Source organism: Phalacrocorax aristotelis, chromosome 1, assembly GCF_949628215.1.
Source record: "Phalacrocorax aristotelis chromosome 1, bGulAri2.1, whole genome shotgun sequence".
Classification (NCBI taxonomy): domain Eukaryota; kingdom Metazoa; phylum Chordata; class Aves; order Suliformes; family Phalacrocoracidae; genus Phalacrocorax; species Phalacrocorax aristotelis.
Window position 1 is genome coordinate 150,964,993 of NC_134276.1, and position 12,334 is coordinate 150,977,326.

General features: G+C 36.2%; 1 protein-coding gene across 7 annotated transcripts in view; it reads right to left on the bottom strand.

The window, feature by feature from the left end:
• Positions 1-12,334, bottom strand: part of ERC1 (ELKS/RAB6-interacting/CAST family member 1) — a 303,504-nt gene that overhangs the window by 131,960 nt on the left and 159,210 nt on the right. For all 7 annotated transcript variants that reach the window (XM_075115935.1, XM_075115897.1, XM_075115945.1 and 4 more), the window contains one exon: positions 9,688-9,823. In XM_075115935.1, coding sequence (XP_074972036.1) covers positions 9,688-9,823 — 136 coding nt within the window. The remainder of the gene's footprint in view (positions 1-9,687; positions 9,824-12,334) is intronic.

A 12,334-nucleotide genomic window follows, 5' to 3' on the forward strand; every position in this document is an offset into this window, starting at 1 on the left:
GTTTGAACAGAAGCTCATCCTTACGTTTACTATTTTCTTCCTTTTCTTTACATTTTCTGCTTTTGTCATAGCCTTTCTGTGGTGGATGAGCTACATCATTTCACATTACCCAAGAGGTGAATACACTGCTGATATGGCATAGTAGTATTTTGACAGTGGCATAGTAGTATTTTCTGTTTTGTTGTTTAATATTTCTCAACATTATGTTTTTTAACAGTTCTGCTAACCAATAATATTTTCATGAAGATATTTATTCCAATTCCAAGATTGTTGTCATACAGTAATATTGCTAAATCAGAACCCATCATTGTGTACATAAATTTAAGATTGTTTCTCCTGACATAAATTAATATGGACTCAGATACTGAGTTTCATCTGCTATTTTATCCATGAGTTAGAGTTATGAGATATCTGTGGAGTTATATAGGTTACCTTTCATTCAAATATCCTGAATAAATATAATTGAGAAATTTAGTCTCATTTACAGAAAATACTATATTTGCTATTTTTAACCAGATACGTTGCCTTAGCATAAAGCAATACTTGTTCCATGTCACTACAACATAAAGACATAAGCACTTAAAATACAAAAAATATTTACAGGTTAGGAATATTGAACGGTTTTTCAAAAGGAGGAAGAGAAAAGTACATGGGTGCTGACCAGCATCGAGGAAAAAACTGTGCCCTAGAAGGGCATGGATAACTGTTGTTGGGACACTGAATTTCTTTAGCTTTTATTCCCTTGCTTTTCATGCTGTGCTTTGGAAAACCATCTGACCTCAAAGATATCAAGACAGGTAGAATTCAAACAACAGCAACAAAAACAACACAATGTTCCAAGCTGAATTTGTTGATGAATTTTAACTGATTATGGACATTTTCTAGAACATTCAGGAGACCATCCTCTTTTAATCATCAGTGTAAGACTAAGTGATACCAATACAGTTAGTTTTCCCACCGCCTGCATTCAGATCTGAGTGTACCTCAAAGAAAGTTCAACAGCTGAAAGGACTGGTGCTGACTTTCAGTATTTTACAACCTTCTGTCAGTTATGAATGCATGATTTGCAGCCTAAGCCTCAATCCCAGCTAGTATTTGCACATCACAGTAAGGGCAGTTGTTCTGATATATCCTAAGAGTGTGTAAATTTTAGGCAAAGAGGAAAATTTAATAGGAAAAGGGCTAATTAAAGACAGAAGAGGCTTGTGTCTATAGGGAGGTGGAAAAAAAAAGGAAGACTAGTTTAAGGGTGACAGCAATTTAGGCAATTTAGTAAGCAAGACTAAGGAATAATACTGGATTAGAATGAAGTTAATTAGGTGTACTACTACTTGAAATAAATTAGAAGAAATTTTTTAAAGGAAATGCTGAAGCATTTGTTGCCACAGGCATAGAACTGAAAAAAATTCCACGTGTATTATTTTTTTAAAATAAATTCTGTATTCTGTCTGTCTGTAGGTCCCCATCATCAGCGCATCCCCTTTCCTTTTTTATTGGGCAGAACAAGAATAAGGCAGAATAGTGATTTTATTGAACAATGAGACTATGAAATAAGCCGCAGCAACTGGGCATTTTTATTCTTGGGGAGAGATGAGTTAGAAACCATTTTCAACACAGCAAGTAAAAAAAAAGCTTGTGAGAGAGAGGGAAGGAAAAAAAAAATCAGAAGAGGGAAAAAATGCAAATTTATTGCCTTTTCTCAGGCTCATGAAATAAGACACCAAAATGAAGAGAGAGCTGTTCTTCCCCTTGAATGTACTCCTATTGTTTTGCTTAAATCTGGCCCTCAATGTTTTCTACTCTCAGGAGAGACCTCCTCACAGGAACCACACCATGTTGTCAACAGTTACATTAATCTCTCTGACAGTTTTTAGGAAAGGAGTTTGAACTCAGATACTAATCTTGGGGAAAAAAACAGTCCATGTAAAAAACATCTAGCGGTTAAGTTTGTTGGCACACATTCAGCTGTCCAGTCTTCGCTGTACTTAGTTTCTGGCATATCATAAAGGGTACCAACCCTGCTCTTTGCCAAACAGGCAAGAGAGTACAAATAGCAGGTTTCATCTTCCACTGACACCTAATGTTTCTGCAGAAAAGACTGGGTGAAAGTGTGTCTGGAGAATAATATTCCTGATGGATCACAGAGAAACGTTAGGATGTAGGGAGTCCTCTTTCCTCTATTAAAAACTCTCAAGCCATATAATGGCTTTCTCTCACTACAAATCTCAATTTGCAGTTAAGGAAATACTGGGATAACTGGGAGACTGCCTAATGCTAGTTGTAAATAGTGACTTTCATGAAATTTTTCCAGCTGTCTGCTCAAAACTGCAGAGCATTTTTACATTATGTAAGGAGACAGAGTCAAATAGTTCATCTTTTTTAAAGATGTCAAGGCAGTGAATATGTCTAACCTGAACATAATAAATGTATGGTAAATTAAACCATAAAGTGAAAACAAATAGAGCAGATGGCTACGTGTCTGTCTAGGGATACGCTTCGCCATTCCAAATGTCAAGTCTCTTCAAGCTTAGTTTCTGTAAACGTTATGGTAACGTGTTTTCTGGAAGGAGTGCTCTCTTCTGGTCAAACACAGAAGGTGCTGATTCTTCAACAACATATTTAATGTTGTAAACACCGATTATGTAGAAATGACAGATTCTGTGTCTATAAGAACTGCCATATCAAACCTAAGAACAAGCCCATATATTTATTCTGATAGTCAGAAATGTATATTATGCTTTAGATGGAGGAAAAACATGCATCTCCCTTCTTTAATAACACAACTGAACAATTCATACAGCAATGGAGAAATCAGTTTTTGAGACAACTAATTTTCATGTTCAAAAGTATATTTTTTTTTTGTTGCTTTGACATGTGACACTGCACATGTGCAACAATGAAGTTACTCAGACCTTCTAAACATTCATCAGAAAAAAAGCCTTTACTAAAACTGGAGACAGGGTTGTCCCCACAATTTGCTCATGGCTCCAGCTTACATTGTAATAATAGTAACACACCAAAAACTAACAAAATCAAGAAAATTAAGAAATGGGAGAGGTAAACTTACACTTTTTTAATGGTGTCCCATATTACTATATACTCTGTCTGTCTACAGCTTTTTGGAGAAATACAGATATCAGATTTCTGTATGGAAAATTGGGAAAATTTTATTAGAAACAGACCCAGGTAAATACTCTTAAGACTTAACGCATACAAAAGTTTGTCTTGATGAACCTCCTTCTAGTGAAAGGAGATTTTACTGTCTCGCAAAGTCCATCAGATCGAAAATGATACGAGATTGAAAAGGACTAACATCCCTAAGAACAGGACCTCATCTGAGCAGATGCTGCAGGACTTAACTTCATTCCTTCTTGTTTGTCCAGATAATTTTCTTGTCTTCTCCTGTTTATTTTCTGGCAATCTGTTAGCAAGTCTTCATGATCTCCCTTGAAATAAAGGTGCACTTTATGACTTCAATAGAGAAAATGGAAGAAACCATCTCTTTTAGCTAGAAGCTAATTTTTATGTGCACTACTGTCTCACTGAGACGGAAATCCAATAGTGTAATTTTTACATGAACATGCAATTTCATGATATCGCTATTTCATATTATGCACTGATTTTTGTAACATGCAATATTTCTCCACTATTCAATGAACTAGTATCTCTTTCTAGTCCTGGCCCTGTGATGTTAAGTGATAAAAATTGTTATGGTAACAACATTGTGAAAATTCCCAAGTCTTTTTTCCATTTCAGAGCATTGCAAATGAAGAATACCATACCTGAGTATTGTCCATAACTACTGTATTACTTCACACAGATATAACAAAATATGAAAGGTGGCTGTCTGTTCATCATCCATACACTATCCACTTAATGTAAGTAGGTGTATCCAGGAATGCTTAGTTATCACTTTTTAATTCCCCCCCAAAAGGCTAAAATTCAAAGTAATCCCCCCTCCCTGAGAAACTTCCCCTCACTATAAGTCACAAAAAGCCTAGCTAAAAGGTCATCATTTTTGGAACTTCTCCCAGACATCCAGGAAAGTCAGGAAAAGCTCTCCTGACAGGGAGAGTTATGACATGATAAGAGTAAGAGCTAGTTTTTCTCCAGGCATCTGCCAGGGTTAAATACTTGCCTGTGTCTATAGTAACTGCACACACTGTGCTGAAAATCACAAGCTTCCAAGTAAGTACAGAATGCAACTTTTGTTGTATTTTCTGTAACATATTGTAAAAGCTGATGGAAGTTTAAATTGTTACTGGAATGTTACATTACTAATAAATCATGATACATATTAAAGTCTCTACTGCATATGTATATCCTGTTTTCTGATGCATAGCCAGCTGTCACAGAATCTCTCTGAGAAAGGGTTGGAGGGTCAGCTGATCCCAAAACTACCTACTGACTACAACTGCATCTAGCCCAAATGAAAAAGGAGGAATAATTTGCATACATTTATTCCATTTAATATTTCATGAGGCATGATTGTTATTTAAAGCTTGTATTTGCTCACACCTGCTGCATTTTCATTAACAAAAGTCCTACATAATACTGAGAGACAGACAGTACAATTCTAATTCATATAATCTGTGAACTCAGAATCATATTTTTGCTTAATTATCAAGAATATGTAACAATGTTAAGTTTTGTCCATTACGGAGAGCTAGGAATGGTCTGGTGACCGACAAGAAAAAGTTATGTCTTCATAAAATGCTAATAAATTTATTTAAAAAAAAATTGCAAAACAAATGCATATCCTTTCGGTGCTTTATGTCATGAGTTCTGTCCTAGAGGACAGAAGGAGGATAACCTAGAACTGAATATACCATTTAGTGAAATTATATCCATCTGTGTAGGTGTGAATGGCATCTAGTCAGGCCCAAGGGCTGGACAACGCAGAGAATTATCCAGGGACAGGGAGGCCAAAACTTCTCCCTGATCTAATTAATGTCTAAAAAGTACTAGGAGAGGAAGAGAGAGCAGAAGAACATTTTGTTCTGAATAATTCCCCAAGATTAATCTGAGCTCAGTGAGGCAATACAGGTCTGATATGTCAAACTGTTCTCTGGAATAAATCCTACAGATGCAAGATGGCATTAAAGAATAGATTTCTACCAGGATGAAATGGAGTAGCTGACAGTTTCATGGGCCTTAACAAGCTGAGCTGTGCTATCGGAGGGATACAGAAAGTATACCCCATGCAGCTGGCAGGCAAGGCTGGAATCTGATATAGCAGTGGTCTTTATGGAAGAGAAATTAGCCAGGAGCTCAGTACTTGAAATTCACTTATCTCAGGAAAACATGTAACACCATTTTACTAGCATAACTGATTTTCTTCAGAGCTGATGATGCCTAGAAAGTTATGGAGGAAATCTTGAACTTTAAACTTGGAAAGGTTTTCTTTAATTCTAACTGCTTCTTCAGAGCTTTGTACACACTGCCCAAAGGCAAGTTCATAGACTAGGGAAGCGCAATCTCTCTTTACTAACAGCCAAAAGATGACAAACCATCATTTTCATCATGGCATGGTATTACTATCAACAGATCACATGAAAGAACTTCAGCCACCCTACCCTTAAGATCCAATCATAGCTCGTGAAGAGGAAATTCTTCAATAATTTAAGACCAGATGTACTAGGCTTCACCTGGATTTTCAGATTTTTGAATGTTGTTATTGACTGTGTATACATGCTGTGGTGCCTCACAACAAATAGTTCCTGATCAATTTAGAAGGGTTCATTTGATGAGAAGGTATTTGGTTACCAAATTATTTCATTGAGATGCCAGTAAAAGCATTATTGAACAAAAATTAGCACATTCCTTTAAATTGAAAATTCTGTTCTTTCCACTAGAAGGATATTTTCGTATTTAATGCTCAATGTGATAAGAGAATTACATAATTACAAGGAACAAACAAAATATACTTGAGTATAGAAATAACAGATTAGGAATTATACATCAAATTACCTAAACTTGGGTGTGGAGAAAGAGGAAAAAATTAATAAATTTACTTGGTGCTACAGTTGTTCATTAAAGCATTCAAATATATTTTACAAAGCTTCTGGACATACAGTTTGTCAGCAGCAATTGGAGACTGATGGATAGCTGCTGCAGTACAGATCCAATAGTACACAACTCCATGCCACAAGATATTCTGAAAATTCCTCCTAAAAAGTCTGGAAGATGCTGGAGTGACAGAACAAGAAAATGTGCATACTACCTTCCAGATGTCAGTTCCAAGTACCCATTCAAATAGCATGAAATTTCAGTAAATGTTACCTTTCTAGGACAAGACAGCATATCAATTCCTTTTCACAATAGCCAAGCTTTAGTTACTTGAAGCAAAAATTTTCTACTCCAGCCCAACAGCTTTTTTTTTTAAATCCTGCTTATAGACCAGACACTCGTTAACCTCTCAGATCTCTGGAGAGTTGTGGTTTAAGGGAACCCAGGAGGAAAAGACAAATTTGGAAAGCCATTTATCCGTCTCACTAGAATTGAGACATTATGGTTTTCATTCTTCCTCCACTCCCCAAAATACCAAATTTCCATCATCAGAGCTCTCTGAATAAACGAACATTTTGTTACTGGACTCAGGAAGAAAGAAACCACATGCCTGTTAGGGACAGAGAGAGGAAGAGTGGAGTATGTGCTTGGGAGCGTGTTTATTTGACTGGATTGCAGACGGTCAACCGAAGAACATGCAGATCATATATTTTTAAGCATTTCATAATGTCTTATTATTAATTCCAGCCAAAACCAAGACCAAAATTATCTGAAATTGGTGCTTGTGTGTCCTGACCCCAAAGCCAACAATGGTTCCATTAAAAAAAAAATAAATATCTACGTTCCTCTCAGGTTTAATTTTTTTTAAATTGATTAGAAGGCAGTGCCCTTTAGAGTCTATGGAGAAGACAGGTCTCCATAACTAACAAATTGAAATGTGGTCCTGGGTAAATTTTACTTCCAGGAAACCAAAACGTTGCAGTCCTTGAGAGAGAGAGGCTATAAGCAGAGGGCTCTTCTAAAGGAAGGAGTTTTTATTGAACCTGTCACTTGTCATTAAACACTCCATATTTTACCTTAGCCTGATATTTTCATTAGAGCATACAGACCTTTTTCATCTGTGAATGAAAGCATTCCCTTCAGCCTTGTGTTGAATATGGGGAAAGACTCTCTAAAATCAAGCCCACCCAAACAGGACAATTAGGTTCACAAGAGCAGGAAAGGCACTAGGGAAAATCAAGTAATATTAATACTATGAAAACTCACACATTTAATGTTGACTATCACATCCAACTTCAATGTAAATTCTTATATGCATTTAATAATGTCTATTTTTAATCTCAGAAATACTTGCATATAATTACATAGAAAGCAGTATGGACATCTCTAACTGGAAAACCTGAATATAAAAAGGTGAAGATAATAAAATTATACACTTTGACATCTTTGTTCCCAATTTTAGCTTCTCTGTTGTTTAACAGCCTACAAGAACGTAACACTGGAGAAAAAGAAAAAAAATCAAACTACTTCGCTTCCTCAGAAGGACAACTGGTTGCTTCTTGTTCCTAGACATAAGTTGCTTAATTTGAAATTAAAATAGAGGAAATATTTAGAGCAAAATTATGCTAACTATGCTAGTCATAGTTTCATATTTATGATCCCTCTACTGCTAAAACACTTTAAGTAAAGACTTGGGTAGTACAGCGCAAGGACAGCTACACATTCTTAAAAACTCTGATACAAAGCAGCACCATTTTTGGCCACCTAATTTCTGAAGAAGAGCTCCCTCATTGCTGCCACCAAAGCTGCAAAAACTCTTTGAAGTGTCAGAAGCTGGTGTTAAATAGCTTTAACAGGAGAAATTATCAGTAACCAGAATATCACTGTCTGTCCATTGCTATGGGTAGCTGCACAAACACATTATATAATTTACTGTTAAAAAAAAATGACAGAAATTTTAGTATGCAAATAGGAGCTGAGAGAAAAAAAAATATTTCAGGCTTCTTCCAATGCATTCCACTTGTGTAAAAGATAGAAAAATGAAAGGGAAAGAATAATTGTGGGGAAAAAAGCCAGAAAAGAAAGCCACGCCTTTTAAAATCTGAAAGTGCTACATCAAAACAAAAAAGATGACCTTATGGAATGGTATCATTTGAAAAATACACCATGCACATAACTACAAGGCAAGTGTCAAGTACCACTTATCTTTTCAAACTTAAAATATACATTTTCTCAAATGCAGATTACAAATCTAATCAAATATTGTATTAGCTTTAAGAATTTTTAAAGACATTTCACTAATACAGGGAGGACTGTTATTTGAACTTAACCTGCCACATAATGAGAGCCTTGTGGATTGCCATAGCATTACAGCCACAAAACCCATTAGCAGATGTAGAAATCTCACATCCCAGCCTTATATAAAAGTCTGCAGTTATGAAATCACTTTCATATACTTCGAACTTAACTATTTCAGTGCCCTTCACATATAGGACTGGAATTGAGGGGGAAAACCACAAAATGGTGCATCAGAGAGCATTCCACATGGACACGTTTCTGTGGTTCTTTCAAGAGTTCTTAAAGAGTTGAACCCATCCCCATGGAATTCCACAGAACAGAGTAAAGAAGTACCTGTTTAAATGAAGAAGGGGATTTATCTTTGCTAGTGAACTACTTGGATTGATTCTATGTCTTCACTGTAGATGAATTAAGATACGTAGCTGGCACAAGAAACAGAATTTAACCTAGGATAACAAAGGAAAACACCTATAGGAAGGCTTGCTCTCCAGTTTAAAAAAAATTTAAAAGTCTCAAGTGTAGATTATTGTTTCCATGTTTATTCTCACTCACCAAAAGGAAAGTTATTTCTGTAAATTAAAGAAATCACAGGCAAAATAGCTATTATCTCTTCACTTAGCATCATGGTGTCTTCGCTTTATTTCATGGAAATAGTTCAACATTTTTATAACAGCACTTGAAAACTTACCATTTGACAAACCATCTACAGTGAATATCAACATATAGCACACTGAGAAATATTTGACTTGCTTTCATACTGGTGACTTCCATATACCTAGGTAGATGTGAGGTAACTAGATAATTCTGTGGGGCAGCAGCGTGTTATCATTTCAGAAATAAAGCAAACTCATTAGTAAGCATACCCAGAATTTGTGAGGTAGAGTAGGTCTTCACTGTGAAACAAAGATGAGTAAACACAGAAAACATGGTCCTCCAGTTACCTCATAATAATTTCAATTTACCATACAAATGCTTACTTGGTTATCTTTCATTTACTGAAGAAAAGGCACCAATATAAGGTAAAACCAGCTGGGAAAATACACAAAACAGCTAAAGAGAAAGGCTGTTAGAAGAGTAGCGAAGAAAGAAATACCACACCAATCTTAATGTTGAAATGATAAAATTATTTGAATGATGCACTTCATAACTGAGTTGACAGTTACAAATATTTTTCCCTTTCATGAAAACAGGGTAAGCTACAAAGTCAACTGAGAGAGGCTGCTTTCTCTGAAGTGCTCTGGGATAGATGTGTCCTTTTAAACAGTCAGTTACAAACTTCTTTGGTAACAACTATGAAAATGGATCAGGGGGTACAGCGGGGAGTGGGGTAGCTAAGCCTGGCTGGTTGACCACATTGCTTTAGTTCAATTCCCATGTTACCTGAAGCTGTTGGGAGCTGTCATTAAGATTATCCTCTCGTCTCCTGGCCTCCTCCAGCATCTGTGCACTCTTCTTTTTCTCCACTTGCTCTTTGTGCTTCAGATTTGCTACTTTCTTATTTTGGTCTTTAACTTGCCTGTAAAAGAGAAGAGCACTCAGAGTGTGGTCCAGGGCACACTTCCCATCAGCTCCAGTGCTGGGTCACTGGACTGGGGAAGAGTGGAACCCTCAAGTACCATCACTTCGTTTGCAGAAGGTCACCACACCGAACTCATCCTCAGGTGTTACCCTCAACTGTTAATTCAGCCAAACGCATGCTTTGTTTTGCTCATTACCATTAACCTAAATGTGGAAGTTCCTGTAACAAAAACCTTAACTATTATTTGGTATAAGCTATTAATCAAAAGATGCACCTGCCCTCTTGTGACAATGTGGTATGTGCTACGTAGAAATCTTTTCACTGTTCATACACACATGTGTATATAGCAAAAAATGCAGGCATGTAACAGACTATTTTGCTTTGGGTAGCACTATATCTCATGGAAGGAAAATAGGAGGATCAAAAGGAGAAACTAATGAAACATGACTTGAATATAGAGGACTACGTACGAGATCTAGGCAATCTGTTTCCAGAAGTAAAATGATTTCTTTTCAACCTCAAGTTCTACTTGTTTACTAGATATTTTGAGGGATTTCCTATCCTTTCTTTTTACAGAAACAAGACAGATCAAGTAAGAACAAACTATTTCAGAACGCGTGCATAATTTCCTTTTCACTTGCATCTATGAATTATTTTTGATGATCCTGGCAACTACCATTGCCTGCTGACAGGGTTTAGCCTTTCAGGGCATTAAGACACATGGAGTATTGAATCTAATTACAGACCCTTTCATCTCAGCCTCCTGACCACAGAGAACTTAAGTCTAAACTTTTAGTCCAATCAAAACAAAACAGGCTAGCTTTGCTTCCTCAGCCCTTTTCTCCATAATTATATCTGGAGTTTGGATTTTGGAATAAAAGACAGACTCTTCGGTCGCAAGATTTCCCCAAAACATCATGCAAGTAGTAGAGACGGCTCTTTAATTTACTATTTAGAAAGGAGAATGATATACTAGCTTCCTATCTGGTATGTTATGCACAAGAGGGGGAAGAATATTTCTTCTGTATTTCAGAAATACTTTTAGAACAGATCACAAACAATTCTGCTTTAATATTGTCTTCAGAACCTATAAGAAAAGTATGATCAAGAACATATCTCTTTGAAATATATATGTTCAAATTATGTGGCATATGGCTAGTCAGTGCTTTGAGTTCTTCCAAAAAAATATAGGTTCAACACAGAGCTCTGCTTTTTGCAATGTAAGCCAACTGGTGCTGGGAAAATTGCAAAGACAGCAAATTTTCCTTGGTGCTAAAAAAACTTCTATTAGTGTGAAAGTGTGCTGATGGCCTCCAGAGACGAAGAAAAAAAGGAAAGTCCTTTTCTGATGATGTTAAAAAATTACTGGCATACTTAACTACCTTGTCCAACAGTTACAGCTGAATTGAGTCAGGATGCTTTTCAAACACAACCAGTATAACTGTTAAGTTGTTCTAACCCAGTGCTGCACACTGGCAATGGGCGCATTGCCCAGTTTGAAAGCAGACTTGTTCAGCGATTAAACAACTTATTGGAAATATTATGTTGGCACCAACTCAGCTTGTACAATACACGGTTCTATCTGTCCAATAAAACAAACATAGAAAGTATAGCTAAGTTAACACAGAAAATTAAAGTATGTCAGCCCAACACATCCAATTCCACACGGGAATTCTTACTCAACCTCTAAATCAAAATTAGTGGAATTTTTTTTTTTTTTAACTAACTTGCAAAACTAGATTCACCTGTTGGGAAACTGATCTGTGGTACTGCAATCTACTGGTTGGATAAAAGACAACAATATTAATAAAGCCACAACCATCAACAAAATATTCTGAAGTAGATCATCTCCCGCATGGACCAGAATGTCTTCAAACAAAATATGTATGTCAAAGAAAGGAGTAATTATAAGGTTATACACTATTGACATCCACCTTCTCATGTCTGAATCAAAATTAATGTCTTTCTAATATATTAGGCAGATATTCTGAGACAACCTCAAGCTTTCCTAAAGCAGTTTAAAAGATGGAAGTCTTGAAATTACCTAGTGCTTGTAATACTCAGATCATAGAATCATAGAATCTATTAAGGTTGGAAAAGACCTATAAGATCATCAAGTCCAACTGTCAAATCAATCCTCATAACTCTCATACTGTTTGGAAACTTGAATTCATGTGCAGAATACAACTATCACTCCATACCTTTGATGTCAAAAAGCAATAAAAGTTGGGCAATAAACCTTTCAAATGATACAGGTATCTACAGCATTACTTAAAATTTCCCCAACTGTTTAACTATATAAACGAAGAAGGCCACATGAAACTTGAAACCTATAAATCTAAAAGGATTGCATGAAATCTAAATCTAAAAGGCTTGATGCATGAAAACACACCTTATCTCAATGCCCATGGTACCAAATTATAATTCTCACTCTTATAATACTTCATGCAGATAATCGGGCCAAAGGTTTAGTACAGACAGGCCCAGAGCCCTTGAACATTTACACCA